The 18704-nt window shown below is 34.3% G+C and overlaps 3 protein-coding genes and 1 long non-coding RNA gene across 17 annotated transcripts; 2 read left to right on the plus strand and 2 right to left on the minus strand.

The window, feature by feature from the left end:
- Window positions 1-345: 345 nt before the first annotated feature.
- On the plus strand, window positions 346-3717 carry LOC111318263 (alpha/beta-Hydrolases superfamily protein). 2 transcript variants are annotated; one of them, XM_022921020.2, is made up of 11 exons: window positions 346-570; window positions 669-763; window positions 854-951; window positions 1059-1108; window positions 1367-1462; window positions 1601-1690; window positions 2318-2410; window positions 2560-2655; window positions 2924-2989; window positions 3192-3349; window positions 3433-3565. In XM_022921020.2, exons 1-10 carry the CDS (start codon window positions 385-387, stop codon window positions 3345-3347), a joined length of 1026 nt encoding a protein of 341 aa, XP_022776755.2. In that variant the 5' UTR covers window positions 346-384; the 3' UTR covers window positions 3348-3349; window positions 3433-3565. The 2 variants fall into 2 exon arrangements, with proteins under 2 accessions (XP_022776755.2, XP_089611992.1); XM_089755866.1 differs by having other exon boundaries at window positions 347-570; window positions 3192-3717.
- Window positions 3718-4112: 395 nt separating this feature from the next.
- Window positions 4113-7198, plus strand: LOC111318262 (uncharacterized). The gene is made up of 3 exons (XM_022921019.2): window positions 4113-5745; window positions 5915-5986; window positions 6770-7198. The coding sequence occupies exons 1-3, from the start codon at window positions 4783-4785 to the stop codon at window positions 6980-6982; spliced, it is 1248 nt and encodes a 415-aa protein (XP_022776754.2). The 5' UTR covers window positions 4113-4782; the 3' UTR covers window positions 6983-7198.
- Window positions 7199-9279: 2081 nt separating this feature from the next.
- Window positions 9280-11754, minus strand: LOC111317596 (PLASMODESMATA CALLOSE-BINDING PROTEIN 2-like). 2 transcript variants are annotated; one of them, XM_089755871.1, is made up of 5 exons: window positions 11337-11536; window positions 10646-10888; window positions 10492-10522; window positions 10056-10120; window positions 9280-9842 (listed from the first exon to the last, which is right to left on the minus strand). In XM_089755871.1, exons 1-4 carry the CDS (start codon window positions 11386-11388, stop codon window positions 10069-10071), a joined length of 378 nt encoding a protein of 125 aa, XP_089611997.1. In that variant the 5' UTR covers window positions 11389-11536; the 3' UTR covers window positions 9280-9842; window positions 10056-10068. The 2 variants fall into 2 exon arrangements, with proteins under 2 accessions (XP_089611997.1, XP_022775768.2); XM_022920033.2 differs by lacking the exon at window positions 10056-10120 and having other exon boundaries at window positions 11337-11754.
- A 2605-nt stretch (window positions 11755-14359) lies between these two features.
- Window positions 14360-17170, minus strand: LOC149520206 (uncharacterized). Of its 12 annotated transcripts, none has more exons than XR_016334377.1 (6): window positions 16696-17170; window positions 16313-16419; window positions 16120-16161; window positions 15556-15671; window positions 15020-15101; window positions 14360-14519 (listed from the first exon to the last, which is right to left on the minus strand). It is a non-coding gene; the product is annotated as an uncharacterized LOC149520206 (long non-coding RNA). The 12 variants fall into 12 exon arrangements; XR_016334375.1 differs by having other exon boundaries at window positions 16120-16172; window positions 16696-17169; XR_016334373.1 differs by having other exon boundaries at window positions 16120-16172; window positions 16313-16430; window positions 16696-17169.
- Between the last annotated feature and the right edge of the window lie 1534 nt (window positions 17171-18704).

The following is an 18704-nucleotide window of genomic DNA, read 5'->3' on the forward strand; positions in this document are numbered from 1 at the left end:
TCCAACCCAGAATTAGCAGGAAAATGGATAATGCAATTCAGGGTAATTTCCCTTCTTTTTTTTTTACTCAAAATTTTTATTTTTTGAATGAAATATACGATTCAGGGCGATTTCCCATTTTTTCCCTAAAAAAATCTTTTTTTTTTTGTTGAAATATAGGTTGTCTGATCATTTGAACTTGCCCCATTTTTGCGCGGGATGTTCCTGAGTTTGACGAGCATTGACCAATAGTAGTAAAAGGAAAAGCGTTACGCCACGCGCCATCCACTCGCGTGAGGCGATAGTTCCATTAGATTGCGCGGTTGTCAGTTATCTGTTAGAAACTTAGCATCAGTTATAAGCATGCTCGACCATTCACTTCATCGAGGAAGCGGGTGACCAACAATGCTCACCCTCACCGCCACCACCTCCGCACCAACCTTGTTCCCTAAATGCAAAACCCAACGGCGGCGATTCACCGTTCTGGCAGCGGATGATAAGTTCCCTTCGTTTCTACCAAAACAAATGGAACAAATCAAAGACCCGTTTGCTCGAAAACTTGCCAATCGAATCGAGAGACTGCCCGTTAATGTAAACTTTTTTTTTCTTAATTCTCATTTTATAATTTTTCAGACATTATTTTAGTTAAAATGGGTTATTAATTTTTAGGAATATTATTAACACTGCAGGTTAGCTTCTCTGAAAATAGCATTATGAGTAGTTGTGTGAAGCCATTGGTTCAGAGCAAGCAAAATCCAGTGGTTCTCCTTCATGGCTTTGACAGGTTTTTTGTTTTGTGCTTTATTATATAGACAGCAATTAGCAAAAGTAAGAACAAAAATGGACTTCACCAATTTTCATTTTATTGGTTCAGTTCTTGTTTAGAATGGAGATACACGTTTCCATTGCTTGAAGAGGCTGGTTTAGAAACTTGGGTTGTTGACATTCTTGGTTGGGGTTTCTCTAATTTAGGTTTGCTTTACCATTTTTTGTGTTGTTGCAATCCCAAACACTCAGTTATTCTCTCATTTTAGTTTCTCTTTTTGCCTTTATTTATTTGCTTTTATTTTTATTGCTAGAAAGACTTCCATCATGTGATGTGGAATCTAAGCGCCAGCATTTCTACCAGGTACAGCTTGAATGATATAGGATTAAACAGTCAGATAATTAACATGGGTAACCTTATATAAAAGTGTTAGTTTAGTTTAACTATAATTGCAATCGGAGTTAAAGGATCAGACACGAGTGGTTGAGTTTATTGATACTAATGCAAGTGTTAGCAGAAAAGTCCGTTGTTCAATTACTTCAGTAATCGAATTAATGCTGTGTCCAACTTCAGCTTGTATTCCAATATGTTGAGACTAAACTGGATGTCTCTGATATACAGCTTTGGAAGTCGTACATCAAAAGGCCCATGACATTGGTTGGACCAAGTCTGGGTGCTGCTGTTGCAGTTGATTTTGCAGTCAACCACCCCGAAGCCGTGAGCATCTTAGACAACTGGTCTTACGATTTTTTCTGCATCTAATATTTGGACAGTAGAGTTATAGCTTGATAAAAGATGCTAATAAATGCCTCTGATTCTCCATGCTATTGATGACCTTTAGTTACTCTTTTTTAGGTTGAAAATCTTGTTTTGATCGATGCAAGTGTATATGCAGAAGGCACGGGAAACCTAGCAAAGTTACCCCGAGCAGCTGCCTATGCTGGGGTTAGTCTTCTTTGCTATTCATAACAGACTTGAATCTCAATTATTTTGGCAATCCTAGCTGTTTATAATTGTCTTTGTCATTTACTTTTCTCTACTTGTTATCTTTCTAGGACCATCTTGTGTATTATGAACAAGCTCTTTTCTTGTTCCTCCACTAAAGTTTTCTGGAATTTTTATTTGATCATTCTGGCTCCTTTTTAACTTAATCTTTCACCTTTGTGGTAAAGACAACAGAAGGTTTTATTAACTACTTATCTCTGTTGTGCCGAAGATAACAATCAAATGTGTTAAAGGACTTCATTACGCTCTCATTAACTGGTTTCGCCTTAATTTTCGTTAACTTTTGCTATTTTCATTCAATGATCACTGATGCATCTAGACATCTAGAAATTTAAGTCTAGGTTTACTCGTGCTTTTTCTTACTTTTTTTTTTCTTTATTGGTTAAGTGCTTGGTTTTGATACTCGCATTGTACTCTAATGCTTTTCGATACAAGCATATAAATTACAACAATTCTTTTTCTAACAGATTGCTTGTGCCGTTTTTTCCTTTGGGAGAATATGGAGGGCATGCTAAATAGTTTTTTTCTCATATATTAGAGCTATAACTGTAAATTTTTGTGAATCAGGTATCTCTATTGAAGAGCTTCCCACTACGCTTATATACAATATTTTTGGCATTCAAGGGAGTATCATTCAGCACCAGCTTAGATTGGACTAATGTAAGTTTTCCTGCAAAAATGAAGCTAAGAAAAGTAATGCAATATGGATCACATTAATTATTGTTTATTCCCGAAAGCTAGTACATTTTAGGATTTTTGAAGGTTGAAGGGGAATCTAACAGCGATTATATTCTTGTAATCCTGTCCAGATTGGTAGATTACATTGCCTATATCCTTGGTGGGAGGATGCAACTGTGAATTTTATGATTAGTGGTGGTTACAATGTCAGCAGACAGATCGATCAGGTTTGTCTACAACTGTCTTATCGTCTGCCCCACAGAAGGGTGTATGTTAACAGATTAATAATTTCAGTTTTTTTTTTTTTAATTTCATTTTGGTAAAATTTTCAAATCATCTCCAAGACGGAATGTTGAGTGACAGACATGACATAAAATTAAAGGATTTTTTTCCTTCATTTTGATTCTTGTAAGAAGAGGTTAGCTATGCCTTATATAAAAAATAAATGCATTAAAATCTGCAGTTTTTCATGCAACTTGAAACCTTCTTTTACAGGTGAAGCCGAAGACACTTATAATATGGGGTGAGGATGACCAGATTGTTAGCAACAAGCTAGCAATGGTTAGTAACTCAAATTGTTTCAAAATTTTTCTCCATATAGGCATGATCATACTACAAAGAAGTGGCCAACTTTAATTACTTTAGGACATGATTGATAAATAATATAAAAATCAGAGAAATATCTTTCTGGTGATAATTTTCTGATTTATTTATCCTGTGGGGTGAAACTTATTCATGTGGGTTTTTCAATTGCGTAATGCAGAGATTGCATTGTGAACTGCCAAACGCAATTATTCGCCAGATACCCAATTGTGGCCACCTTCCTCACGTGGAAAAGCCTGATTCTGTTGCCAGATTAATCTTGGAATTTATGCAGGATTACTGCCAGAAAAAGGCTCAGTTTGTCCCTATGAAATGAAGGTGTATATTCTATCCCTGCTCTAACCATATTTAGCTTGGATTTCACTGCATGCTTGATCTGATAATACTTACCTGCAACATAGTGGTCCGAATGCCAACAGAGGTTGGTTGAATTGGTAAGGCTCGAATACTTCGCTTGTAAGGCCTAGGTTTGAGTGTTACTACTGGCCGTCCTCTTTGGTGGATGATCTGTAAATTTAATGTAGATCAATGTAGATCTCTGAGGTCTGCTGTTTGTCTTGACATTGGAATGCAGAAGCCTCCTCTTACCCCAAACTTTCTTCCATAGGAAAAAAATTATTATGGTCAGAATATTTATTTAATAAGAGAAATTTTTTATCCTGTAAAGGGATATAGTACTGATTTCATTGATTGTAATTCATAGCAGCAAGTGACCCATCCAACATTTGTCACTTTGTCATATGAAAACAAAGATGCAACATATCTAGATTTCAACTGGCTATGAGAAGGCATATCTCGAAACGCTTGATATGTTAATCACAATGATCATCTTCGTTTCTACTTGTTGTGTTTGGCGAAATTTAGTGCGATTCCATTAATGTTAGGAGCTATCCATAGACAATGTACAATGCTAAGTCAAAGTACATTAAATCCAAGCTCCCAATCAAAAACTGAAAAAGAAGGAACACCACAGACACATTGCAAGCTCATGGATGGTGACTGCACATTTCCATCCTTCGGTTGAATTTATGACCGTTTGAGAAAAAGCATATATATTATGCAATAATGTGAACGTACACACACATAGAAAAACTGAAAAATCAGTCAAATACATGACAAAAACCTTTTTTTTTAAGGGTTTTGCTAAGATTCCCCTACCACTTAGACATAGTCTTACATTGCTGTAATAACAAGACCTTTATATATCAGATACAGATACCCAGTACTTTCTTTCTTGTTTTTCCTAGTTTCTTATTGTTTGTCTAGAAATAAGAAATCCCCATTTTCTCACTCTTTTTCCCTTTTCTCTTTGATTCAAGTTCAACCACCTGTCTTTAAAAGTCAGCTGATTTCCGTTATGCTTGTGGAGCTGCTTCTTATTCTACTAAAATCCTTCAAAAATGGCGTCAACACTTGTTTCCAAAGGAAGCTGTGATTTTGCTAACGTTAGTCCCATTGTATCGTAACAAAAGTTTGTCCGAAAACCATGCCCGTTGATATATGATGGTGGCCCCACCCGGTCAGCGGAGGTCTGGAGTAATTGCAGATAACAACATAAACTTAAGGAAATTATACATTTCCACCAAAATCGACCCTTCAAACTTTTTTTCTCTATTCCATCCTCGGGTAAAACACACTTCCCCCAATGGCCCGATCTCTACCTACTTTTTTTTTTTTAATTTCAAATTTTATTTTCATTTCTCTCTCTACGTGAATTATCCCTTTTCAAAATTTTCACCCTTACCCTAAAAATGGATCCTTCTCTCTCTTCCATTCCCATTACCCCTCCTCCTCCGATCCCTCCCTCACCCATCATTCCCGTCGTCTCATCCGTCGTGGCTAACCCGACGACAACGACGACGTCAGTCGCCGGTGGTGTGCCTCCGAGTTTCAACCACCCTCCTTACTCGGACATGATTTGCGAGGCTATTGGGGCTTTGAAAGACAAGAACGGGTCAAGCAAAAGGGCAATAGCTAAGTACATAGAGTCAGCTCACAAAGACTTGCCACCGACACACTCGGCCTTGTTGACTCACCACTTGAAGCGCTTGAAAAACAACGGTCTTTTGGTTATGGTCAAGAAATCTTACAAGCTTGCTTCCAACGCTAGATCTGATGCTTCTCTTCCGGATTCTACTCCTCCAAACCCTCCCGATGTTTCTCCTGGATCCAAACGAGGCCGGGGTCGTCCCCCTAAGCCCAAACCCACACTTACCACTACTGCCGACCCTAACTCTCAGCAGCAGTCTCTTCCGCTTGCCGATGGGCCTAAAAAATCCCCCGGTAGGCCTAGAAAAAATGGGCCCGTTGGTCAACTTGGGGTAAGGAAGGGCCGGGGTCGACCAGCCAAAAGTGGGCCCAAGAAGAGTCCCGGTCGACCGAGGAAACCGAAGACGGTAAAGTCAGTGGTGGGGGCTAATGCGATGAAAAGGGGTCGTGGACGGCCGCCTAAGGCCTTGAACCAGTTACCTCCACAGGCTGTTATGCAGATCCCGGTTCAACTCATGGCTGTTCCTTATGCTGATACTGCTGCTGCTACTGCCACTGTTCCTGTCCCAAGGCCCAGAGGAAGGCCGAAGGGCACAGCTGGAGATGCTTCTGGCGTTGTGGTCGCTGGAAAGCGGAGAGGTCGACCACCCAAGATTGGCGGGGTCACCGCCGAGACTGTCAAGCTTAAGAAAACCGCTGGGAAGCCCGTCGGCCGCCCTAAGAAGGTAAAACCACTTAAACTTGTATGGTTTTTCAGGTCAATCATATGAGTAATATGATGTTGATGATATAAATATGACATTTCGTTTTTTATGTTATTTCTGCTGGATATCTTTGTGTGAAATCTAATGTCATTGTCCTTGGACATTTGTTTTTCTTTCTTTTGATAACAAGACAACGGATGGAGCTGAATCAAAGGCGTTAGCTTCAGCATGTGGAGATCTTAAGAGAAAACTTGCATTCTTTGTAAGTCAGATGTTTTCTTTATGACGTCTAGTTCGTTACAAGCAAATACGCCTGCCCCTTGCTGTGGGATATGATTTTTTTTTTTTTTATCATTATGTGTTAATAATAGAGAAGACATAGGTGAATAGTTTTAATGGCCTAATTTGTAGATAAGGTAGGCGAAATTGATTCACGGCTAAAAATGTCATGACAAACCTAAAGTCTTTAATAATCTAAGACGTGTTGCGAGGGAGGCAACTAAGTCAAAGGGAGGAAAAAAAATCAGACATCATTGAAAGTATGGTAAATTATGTGTAGGTGACAGTGATTTAAGATTAAGTTTTTTTTTTTTTTGATATATTCAAAGAGGTCCTAGTCTAGGAATATCAGAAGGGGTCTCATATCTTGGGATTTAAATCTCAGACCTGATAGATGAATCAGTTGAGTTAAGTTCGATGTACGATTTAGTTTTAGTATATAGTATATACACAAAATAGTAGTTTTTGCACTGTAGCTCTATGAAGGGATAATGTCATGAATGGTTTTTAAGTTATAGTGTAATGTTTAATGTGATATTTGAATTTTAAAAATTTCTAATGTGTTACTTGAACACTATGAATATTATTAACTAATATGGTGCTTGGAGGATTGTTTGTCAGTCACATATTATAATTTGGAGTTAATCACGTTAGAGGTGAGTTCTGCATTAGTTGACATCACCCCTTCTATTAATTATGAATCCTTGAAATGAAAAAGAAAAAAAGGGAAATTCATTGATTTATGACTGAATAACATTGATTGCAGCAATCAAAGGTGAAGCAAGCAGTTGGAGTACTAAAGCCTCAGTTCACCAGTGAAAGCAACATCAGTGCAATTGGCGCAATCCAAGAGTTGGAAGGACTTGCAGCAATGGACATTAGCGCACCATTTAAAGAGGATGCTCAACTGCCAACGCCAACGCCAACGCCAGCACCAACACAACAACCGGTATCACACCATGAAGGACAAGTGCATTAATCCTTTCTTCCTGTATGTTTAGCAAGAGCTGTAGAAAATGTTCTGACCTTAGACACAACTATGATATTTATGTAAAGGGAAATAGGAAGTTGCAGATCTAATTGTTATTTGTTGTTGAGCTTTGTTGTTTGTGAAACTTTTTCATGACTTTAATTCTCTCATTCCCTGTACTGATTCCAAATTTTCAATGCGAATTTGAGTACAATTTCATCGGCATTTCTAATGACCTGTACCTGGCAATTATTCACATCATGATTCAAACATCCTTCTATACACTTTGCTTCTTTGCTTGGATTTATGTAATTCACTAGACCTGTGCTTGGAATTTATAGCATTTTCTTAATTGATTTGTTGTGACTTAGATCAGTAAGTTGGACTTTTCACCTGAGCCAATAAGCTGAGGTGAAAATATTAATTATAGTCTGAGGTTGAGGAAATAGATATATCTTTCAGCTGCATTCAATTTCTTTGGTCAGCTTATGAGCTTTAATTTCTTCAATTTCACCAAGAAATCCATCTATTATTGGTCTCCATGTATATAATTATAAAGCTAATCAACAGTCTCCTGCGTGTCCCCTTATTACTCTGTTCACGATAGAGACTGTATGTGTAGATAAACAGTGTTCATAGGCTGACCCGATCTTATTACTTCAAAAATCTAGGCTCGAAATGGTTATTATTTGATGTTTATTGTTAAAAAGTGTAAAGTATTAATATGGTAAATATATTTTAAATTAAGTAGAAACATGTTATTATTTAATATAATAATGTTATTGACTCGGGTTTTCAGGTTTAAACAAGTAACTTAATCTTTGAACATTTTACATGTATTAGTTGACTCTCAATATTATACTTTGAGGAAATTTTTTACGAAATGATTATGGATCAAAATATTATGCATGTCAAACTTTAAAAATCATGGATAAAAATAGGTTGAAGATGAATCTAATACACACCCATTCTACTATTGTAATCCTGTCCAGATTGGTAGATTGCATTGCCTATGTAATGAAGGTCAATAATTCTGCCTCTGCTCTAACGATATTTAGCTGGGATTTGCACTGTGCTCTTGATCTGATAATGCTTACCTGCAACAGTTTTGATGGTCAAAATATTTATGTAATGTGAGAAAATTTTGATCCTATAAAGGATATAGCACTGGTTTTACTGATTGTACTTCATAGCAGCAAGTGCTTTTAAGTCCTATGGCTTTGTTAGAACAACAGGCATAAATCAGAATGGAAATATTTAACAATTCCTTCTGTTTAATCCGAAAACCATCCGATGGTTTTCAAGAATCCATCAGCCGAAAACAAAGATGCAACATATCTAGATTTCCACATGGCTATGAGGAGCCTCTTGATTGTTACTCACAATGGTTATCTTCGTTTCTACTTGTTTTAGAAATTGCTCTTTTTTAGGCGAAATTTGCTGTGATTCCATTGCTTGCTTCTATCAAAAGAACAGAAACTTGGGATGGTTTTATTAGATTTATTATATATTATCCTCTAGGAGGCGGCCCCAATGGAGAATGCCATTGCCCATTAGATTGTGTCAAGCCCCAGCTCACTCTCTTAAATGATGTGATTGGCGTGTCTTGACTCTTGACTTGACCTCATCTTTCTAGAGGTTGCTTCACTTTTTCCTTGAAATTATTGCGAGAAAGAGATGAGCAATGTTTTTGCCATTTTAGGTTCCATACGGTTATTATTTCTGTTAACAGTTATTTTTATGTTAAAAGGGTTGATTGCATGCTTTATATCTGAAATTTTAAGCCAATTCATAGATAGTAAACGAGAAACAAAAAGAACTTCCACCAAACCATACAGCAAAACAACTGGCAAAAAGCAAAAACAGGGGATGCAATCACACGCTTGAACAAAATTCCCTGGGAATCAGATACTCTTTATTTTTGGTTTCAAAAAATTGATAGATAAATTGTTTTAAGATCAATGACTGAAAATTATACATTTAAGATAATTCGAATAAAAAATTATCAATCAAATTCAAACTTAAAATTTTTATATTAAATAAACAATATTCGTCAATTGAACCAATCCTGGCATAATAAGATACTCTTATCTAGTGCAAAAAGATCACTTAAAAACAAAACCAAAGGCCTTCTATCATTTCTCAATTCGTTCAGTGCGCTTGTGATAAGGTTGGTGGGTAGGTGGTTCACAAGTCACAATCTGAAGCTCCAGGAGCCTCCACCCAGAAACAATAATGCATTAATGGAGTAATAATCTACAAGATTAGGCCATGCATTTGACTATAGATCCATCACTATCCACCAATTCAACAAAAAACACCAGTCCACTTATTAAAGCTTGAAATGAAGAAATTACAGTGGTAACAAATTTCACTAACCAAATTTTCATTAAATTAAAAAAAATAGTGCCCTCTCTCTAGATATACAGAGAAAAATCTAAAAAATAGTGAACAGGCTTCTACTACCACTCAAAAGGGAATCAAATTCCAAAGCTTTTTTCACAGAGGCAAAAAGGGGGGGGGGGGGTTGCCTCTAATAGATAATCCCTACATATATATCAATGGTATATTACTGTTGTGGCAAAATCACATCCGTACATCAAACCCAAGCCCCTTCAACTTTTTCTTCCTCTAGTTTGTACTACACCTTCAAATCCAAAGGGTCACGAAAAAGGTGAAGAAAATGTTAGGGCTTCTGAAGAGAGACACAGCATCATTTGGATCATTGATGCCTGTGGTCGTTGTTCCTGTTGGGCCAAGAGTGCTGCCACTACCAAACACTGTAGGAGTTCCTGTGGTTGTGCCATTAGTTGTCCCTGTAGTTGGAGTTGTGGAGGGGGTTCCAGCTGTTGTGCTTGTGCTTGTGCTACTGCAAAATTTAGCAGAAAAAAAAATAGAGAATGTTAAAACTGTAAAAAAGAAAAGTAGCCATGGTAATGGATTAGAAAATTTTACAGATCCACTAGACCTAAAAGCAATCATGCTATGAAAGCAAAAGGGAAACATGATAACATAGGGATATAACAGATGTCCAACTGAGATTTGTGAATCAAAAATATTTTGACAAAGAAAGAAGACAAACAATTTCTCAAATATCAACATCTCGACAGCTCACAGTTGCAAAACAAAGATGATGCAGCCAGCCTCCTAAAGAAATCAAAGAAAAGATGATTTAGCTATTTAGGGTTGGGGGGGGGGGGGGGGCGATAGATCTAATCTTTACGTTATTGACAAAAATAAAATTATTTTAATGAATATTGACACAGTAGCATATTCTGCAAATTGCTTCTGAAAACAAAATATCTACTCTGTCGGTTGTACCTAACAGAAGAATCCCAAAGCTAAGACAAAAGAGAAAACATAAAGGGTAGTTGGAAACTTGAGAAAAAATTTCATCAAAGTGGCATATTCTAGTTTTGAGAAGCACAAGTGTTTCTATGAAAAAAGAGTTCACTGGATTACATTAGAAACCTCACTGCAGAATCAACAAGCTGAGAGTTTTAATCTAATAAGCGTACCTTGAGGGAAAATTACAAGTAGAAGCAACATCTGCAAATAACAAAGAAAATTGTGCAAAAGAAATTAGCAAAAATCCAAAAGGAAAAGAAAAGAAAAGAAAAGAAGAAAGAAAAACTTAATTAGTAACAGAAAGGATTGGTTTAAGGTACTTACTGCTAGGAGGAGTGGCACTAATGGAAGCAGTGCCAGAAAAATCACAGCTTCCATTAACTTCACCTTTCCTTTGGAAATAACTATTGACAGCATAGTTGCAGTGATCTCTCACAGTGTTAGGACTATAGCAACCACCGTTTTGAAGGATTGCAGTACAATCAGCTCCAGCTCCACAGGCATAATCTAGGGTCTTTTGGAGTGCTTGGTCACTCACTCCATCTTTACACAAGCAATAGCTAGCACCTGTAAAACGAAAAAGAACACCCCAAAACCCAAAAAATAATAAAAAAAAAAAGTTATCTTCGAACAGCACAATGAAAAACACTCAAAACATCTATTCAAAAAACATCCAATAGTACAAATAAGTAAACATAAAGATTTTTTATGAAAGTTTTCATATGAAGACTAAAAGATTCTCTATGAAAAATGGTTTTTTTTTTCCTTTTGCATTCAAACAAGAAAAATAATCAAAAAGTTTATCTATCAAAATTCCTTACAATGAAAGATGAAAAGAATTAATCTTTAAGAAAATATCAGTATATTTCTCAAGCAAAGAAGAGAACCCATCTCAAAAATCTTGAGTTATGATAACTCAAAAATCTTTACATCCAATCTGAAGTTGAAAAAGAAGAGAAAAAGGGTCTTATAATAAAAAAGAAAGAAAGAAAATCACAAAAACCAAGGAACTTACTTGAATGGCCAGTCATGGCTAAGAAAAGCACTAGACAAAATAAAAGAGCCATGATTGATGCAAGATTTGAAGGGGAAATTTTGAGAAATTAATTGACTTTTAAAGATATTTGCTTGAAAAAAAAAAAGAAGCAAAGAGAGAAGGGAGATTTCTAAATAAACAAAGAGAAGGGAAGAAAGAAAGAAAGTATAAAACTGGACAGTTGAGGGGTTAGAACTGAGAGTAGTTGTCTGCTTCTGATATGTAAGCCTCTTTTTATTACACAGCAACTATATATAAGACTGTCTTAAAAACACCCTAGTTCTATTAAAGTGTGTATTTTATTGGATATTTTTAAGTGTTCCAGGAAACCGAGCAAAATCCTCAAAAAGAAAATGGTTTTTGTCATGTTTTTGACTGGTTTTTTCAGTTTTTCTCTGTATGTATGTTCATATTACTTGTATATATATGCTTTTTTTTTTCTCGAACGGTCATAAACCCAAGCGAAGGATCAAAACTTAACCCAACCCAACCTGGTTTAGGTTGGTATTGTGGAAGTGAAGGCGAGGACTAAGGGTCCTACCGTTGGGGACCTTTTTTGAGATCTTTTATCAAAGTACTGTCACCCCGAGGTTTGCACGATGTCAATGGTGTTTCCTTCTTTTTCAGCTTTTTGTTGGGGGTATGAATTAATGAACCTTGATTCTATGTTGTACATTGTTTATGGATAGCCTTGGGTTTTGCTTCCTGGTTTCTCATCTCCTTAAATGTAACTGTAAATATGATAGCATCTTTCTACATTTAGGGAAATTTGAGTCAATATTTTTTAAAACTGGAAAGCTAAAAAGAAAACTGATGAAATTAATCTAATGAAGATTTTCAAAGCAAACTTTGCTATACAATTCATTGTATCATATGAAGCCTATGTTGCAAGTTGCACAAAAACAGCGTATGATTTGGCTTTTATCCTTTTGAAATATTAGTCTGTAGGCAGCAACAGCGGTGGTGCATTCGCCACCTTAAAGGTTCGGTGAAAGAAAGAAGAATTGTTTGAAATTCTGTGGTTGCTTTGAGATTACTTTATTTCGATCAGTCTATTAAGGTGTTGATTGGGGTATTGAAATTCCTCACTGGCTCTCAAGAGAGAATAATTGGACCACCTTACCACACTTTTAGGACATAGCCAAGATGCTTTCAACATCTATCTCAGTGACCTTAGGCTTTCTTTGTCTCTTTGTTTTTTTTGTTTCGTATCAGCATCTCCCTGGCCAGGTGGTTTAGCATCGTTGGTGCATTGCTAGTTTAGCACTACTATTGCGTTTTGAAAAAAAACTTGAATTGAAAAAAATGTATTTTAAAAAATACGATAAAAAACTTTAAATATTTAACATTGTTATGAAAAAGTGCTACGAAATATTAAAATATCTAAAAAACTATTTTCAACAAAATTATTTAACGAGGCGGCCTTAATGATGTTTATCAACAAGGTTTGCTCTTTTTGAGAGAGGAGACAACCAGCCCATTTCCAACCTAGTCTAGGTGTTTGGGTCATGAGAATTTGGATAAAAATACTAAAATTATAAGGCAAATATATTCATAGGTTTATGCACTATAGATAAAAAATATGATCTATGGCGAAAGAATAACATGTTTTTTAAACTAGTATTATGACTGAACCTTTAAGAGTTCAATTATAAAATGACATGCATAATACGATAAAATTCTCTCACTGCACATTTAAATAAAGTTTAATATTTGTAAATGAAAAGTTAAATCATGAAGGGAGCCACCACTAATGTTAGGTAATGTTTAAACGTCAATTGTCAATTTCAGGATCAATTATACGAGAGATTAGGACATAGTTATTTTAACTGCATATTGGTCAATAGACAATCAAATATGAAATGACCTCTAATTAAAAATCCTAACTACAGAATGTATGGTAGTCTAAAGAGAGAACAAAATTTTAACAGACATCAAATCATGTGATGATATTCTAATGACCTGTGAGTGTAAATTATTTCCAGCTTTTTTGCCAAAGACGTTGATTTAGCCAGGATTCTAGTTGGCTTGTTAGGCAAAATAAGATGTACCAACCTACCATACAGCTGCTAAATGCCACTTGTATGGTCTCCCTAACCAATTTATAACTCCAAGTGACACAATTAGATGGTCTGCTTGGTTAATTATGTGTTAATAAATACATAATGGCAAAGTAAAAAAAAAAAAAAACCTCTAAACTAAAATTAAATTATCATATAAATACGATCTGGGAGGGAAAGTGGTAGAGAATAGCAATAGATGTTAATCATTAAACACAAAATTCCTTCAACTCTTTCATAAGATCAATGCAGAAAGGTTTGGCTTCAGTGTTTTCACTGACACACGGCATTATTCACAAAAGAAAAATAAGATCATAGGTACACATTCTTTGGGACAAGTACCATCTATAAATGGTAGAGTCTAAAATTTAAAACATTTAATTTGGGTCCAAAAATAACAGTGACATAATACTTGGTATTTATGATCTTAATGTGACCTAACTTGGACAGTTGGATGTCATAATCATGGGCAAGTTCTAAGCACTCTTCTCTTAGTTTGGGAGCTTGCCCACATTTGCATAAAAACTATTAAAGAACCAACACACATGCATATCTCAAATCAAACCAAAGAAAAAAAAAAAGGACAGATGGAAACAAAAATATATCGATAAGAAAAAATATTTTACACAAGACCTTCCTCACAGTAAAGAAATACTTTTGTAAAATTAATCATAATATCTTGCAACACCTAAATCCAATTTCACTCTAATTTTACTAGAATTCACTTTGCAAAATCATAAACATTCTTCAATAAATGAAGGTTTCACCAAGTTCATTGTAGCAAGAGATGCATTCTTCAAAGTTTAATTTCACTCTAATTTACTTAAGTTTAATGATGTTTTAAGTACCACTCAATGGCGGGGGCATACAAGGTTTTTCTTCTGATAAACAAAATCAAACCAAACTATATACCAAACATTCAGCTTTTAACCAGAGATCAGATAACAAATAACTTATAGAAGTTTTTGCTGCGAAATATAGCATATAAAGAACACGTTAGTTGAGAGTGACTTTACAATATCATATGTTCGTTTGATTGCAAAACAATAACCTTTCTCCAATTCGTTTCTCCAACAATCACTCCAGGAGGGCTTAAATTTAGCTGTTTAAAAACATGAGAAAAAAAAAAAAAGAAGTGAGATTGCATTAAAAATGAAAAAAAGAAAATTTATGTGACATTAATTAATCAATCCTTTTAGCCCCAAAGCCTCATCTTATATATATATATATATATATTTGGTTGATTGCAGGAATTCATCAAAACAATGACATAAAAGGAGTCATACAATACATCAAAGACTATAGTTATTTCCTTACATATATCATCAGCGGGGCCAGAGTAAAGAAGTTAAGAAATTCATACTATAGGACCTGCCAATTAGTACTTAGGACAATAATAACTTGGCAAACAGAAATAAATTATATTAAAAAATATTCTTGACATCCATCACTTACTTAGGTTCACTGATAATTATTATTTGATTTAACAAAACATAAGGAAATTCTATGAAACCTTACATATCATACAGGCCTTTAAATTAATAACAATCTTCAAGAAAGAATCCGTGGGAAGTAGGACGCATAAGAAATTAAATAACATACCACAGTCTTTTTCAAGATCTTATAGGAAAGATTGGCAAAATGGATTTTCTTTCCCTCCTTCTTCCTTATAACCTCTTGCACACTGCTTTGTATACCAAAAAAAAGTCAGCTCAATGAACAAAGAAATTTTGGCAAACTTTTGTTACACTTCAAAGCAAACAATAGCCAAAAAACCACTCCATGGCTACAAAACACCAATTCATCTAAAGAAAATACAGAGAACTTATAAATATTTCTGATTTCATGGACCATTAATTCTCCTTCATAGCAATAGACCTTTGATCATAAAGTAAATTTAGTATCCTCAAGATTAAAAACTTGATCATTATACACCCCCAAGGCCCCAAATTTAATTTGTCTTAGAAAAAGAAAGCAAGGAACAACTTCACTGTTTTCTTTCTTTCTTATAAGCCAAATCAAACCAAACTGCATAACAATATTTTAGCTTTTGACAAGAGATCAGCTAACAAAAACTCCTAGATGTTCTTGGTGGGTAATAGCCTAATGACCATATTTTACTTGAGGAGCAACATTACCATTTCAAACCACGAGACAAGTCTCTTGCAATGCTTCAAATCATCTGTCGAATCTGCTAACCACAATGACTTCGATGAATTGGCGGTGACTGCAGCATTCCTTACTAGGTCATCAGCTATTGCAGGAAATGCACAAAATAAGGAAACCAGCATTATAATAGAGTAAAATAGAAGAGGATTAACAATCGAATAGAAAAATCAATGCCTTTTTTATTCTCAAAAACATAATGACGGCAAATGAGAAATGAAAGTAGAAAAATTGATGACTTTGCATTTTGCAATCAGGACTTAATCCCCTAGCTCATGGCCTTACAAGACTAATTGGTTAGGAGTTTAGAGCTTGTAAAAGACTGCAATTAGCCACATTATATGTTAAAAAAAGTACAACCGAAAATGGGCATTTGCACAATAGTAAATTTTCATTTTTCTAGTTAAATAAACATCTTGACAGAGTCAACCTCCCCCAAGTCCAGTATATTCACACCAGCAAAATATAGTTTCAAAGAAGGGAAAAGAGAAATTGCTCTTAAGCAAAAAAGGATAAGTTATGGGAATCCCACTTACAACTTGAACTTGAACGAGGTTGACCAGCTGAATGAGACCCTCCTGCATGATAACTGATAAGGGCCATGTGTCATAAAAACGAAACAATGGGGGTAAAGATGCTAAACTTACCATAGCATATGTTTTGTAATCTATAGAGTCCATGAGTCTAGGTGTTTAATCAAGACAAGTTATTAAGTGGGGAAAACAATACCTTTATTTATCCCCACTAATTGCTCCAGCGTTTAGTAGTATTTTTGGGATTGGTATTTATGTCGGCAAGGTTCATTTATCAAGGAGATTGTTGGTACATCTAGCAATCTAAAACAGGACTAAAACAGAATATGATGATATATTATGATAATACAACACCAAAATAAAACATGAAAATGATACTGCTTAAAATAACTATATAAATTTAACAAAACAAAAACAAATTTCATGTTTTCTTGTAATTTTCATATAAAACATAATATAAATACATGAATTACAGTATTTTACATGACACAAATATTAGAATCGCCAGTCAGTGAATTGTGGTTCATTAATCTTACAACGTTAGGTATAAACTAATTCACTATGTTCTCAGGAGCTTACCAAAAAATTTTTGGATATGTTATCGATTGGAAGGTGGCTCAAAAGTGGATGAGGGTTGACATCCATATAACTGGATTGTGAGTTTTGAGAAGATTTTTAAACAAAAAATTGCTTCCGTTTGGTTTAAGTTTTACACAAAAAATCAAATTTTCTTCTAATTCATGAAAAAAAAAAGATTTGATGCTAATGGGTTGTGAGAAGCGAAGATCATAAAATCAAAGTTAACGGCGGAACAATCCATATCTCTTAATAAATTGAAATAATTCTAGGATAACATCAACAACCCAAAGAAGGAAACAAATTTAAAAAATTAAGAATTAGGGCTTCACTGGCCTCCGCCTCCGCCTCCGCCGCAAACGCCACGAAAACCCATGCCTTTGCAACGTACGGTACAACTCAAACACCAAAGGGGAGGGAAGAGCAAGAAGCCCGCCAAACAGACAAAAAAAAGCCGCTGCCGTTTGTTTTTACAATAATATATCTGGTATTACTAGGGTATATACACACACACGATAACACTAAATATGGGAGCGGCGTCGTTTCTTTTGCTTTTTAATGTTGGTTTTCCTAAATTGTAATTTTATTTTAATGATGATAAATAAGCACATGCCCTCAACCCTAATAGGCCTCAGCCCATAAAATTTTTTCATGACAATCAATTTATCAAAATTTGTTATTTCGTAAATGTTTTTTAGTTTTTTTTTTAATTTGTAAAGAAAATTTGAAAAAAAATTATATTAAAACCTATTACAATTAAGGTTGACAATTCAATCCGTCAATCCAATTCAATTTTATATGTTCTTTTCATCAAATTTCAAGCCAAATCAAATATTAAAAAAAAATTCAAATTTAAGTCATGTTTTATACAAACTTAATCGGGTATATATATAATTTTTAATTATTTATTTTGTATTATATTTATATTTAAAAAATATTATTTTATATTAAAAATTTATAATATTTTATTAATTTTAAATCAATTATGAGTTTAAAAATATACTAATCAAATCAAATTTAAATATTAAATTTATATATTTGTATCGAATTCGAAACCCATCTTAATCTATTGTCATCCATACCTACAATTATTAATATTTTATCTTTGAATAAAAAATAATAATTATTTTGAAATGTAACATAAATGGTTGTTAATGGTGTTTTGTTTCATTATTGAAATATTTTTTTTATTTTTTTATTTTTGGTAGTAATAAATTGTGTGCGTGAACTGCAAATAACCTATCTTATTCACAACCTATAGAGACATCAACAGAATCAATATATCTATATCAATAGCTATAGAACTTTCATTTATTGGCTTCTGCAAATAGCTATGAAGTTCATGAAGCTACAAATTTATGTTAGGGGACAATATTTTGAAATCATTAACTTCTTTATTACTTAACGTGCATGACAATCTTCTTGGGCAATTGAAAAATTGATAACTTATACGTTATACCTTATAATTTGTGTCCATAAATTTTACTAAGAAAATGTTTTTGCCTTTTCAATTGATCTTTAGAAAAAGTAAGACCTTCATTCATTTATATTTGGAGAAACTATAAAAGTAACGGTTTTCTCAAAGTTTGGTGCAATGGGGGCTTGAGTCAAATGCCTAATGTTGTCAGCATTCTCTGGCTCATCTTTTCCTTGTTTATTTAATATTATGTTATTAGTTTATTGGATTTGAGAAAGGTCAAAGCATATCGAGATATATCGTAGATACAAGTAATAAGAGATTATATATATGTTAAAGAAATATATGAAAATATTATTTTTATAAAAATGAGTTACATAAAAAATTTAAAACTACAATCTAATATAATTTTTATTTTTAACCTTTCACATAATTGATCTTAGAATTATAAAATATATGACTTTATTTATTATTATTGGCATTATTTGATATAATTAGATTTTGACTAAACTATTAATAGTTAAAAAAAGTGGGCTTGGAATCAACTATCAAGTTATCCTTTCTTCCTCAGTTCCTCTCAATAAAAAAAAATGAG

This window comes from Durio zibethinus, chromosome 2 (assembly GCF_047325235.1).
Source record: "Durio zibethinus cultivar Kanyao isolate XHJ-2024 chromosome 2, ASM4732523v1, whole genome shotgun sequence".
Lineage (NCBI taxonomy): Eukaryota > Viridiplantae > Streptophyta > Magnoliopsida > Malvales > Malvaceae > Durio > Durio zibethinus.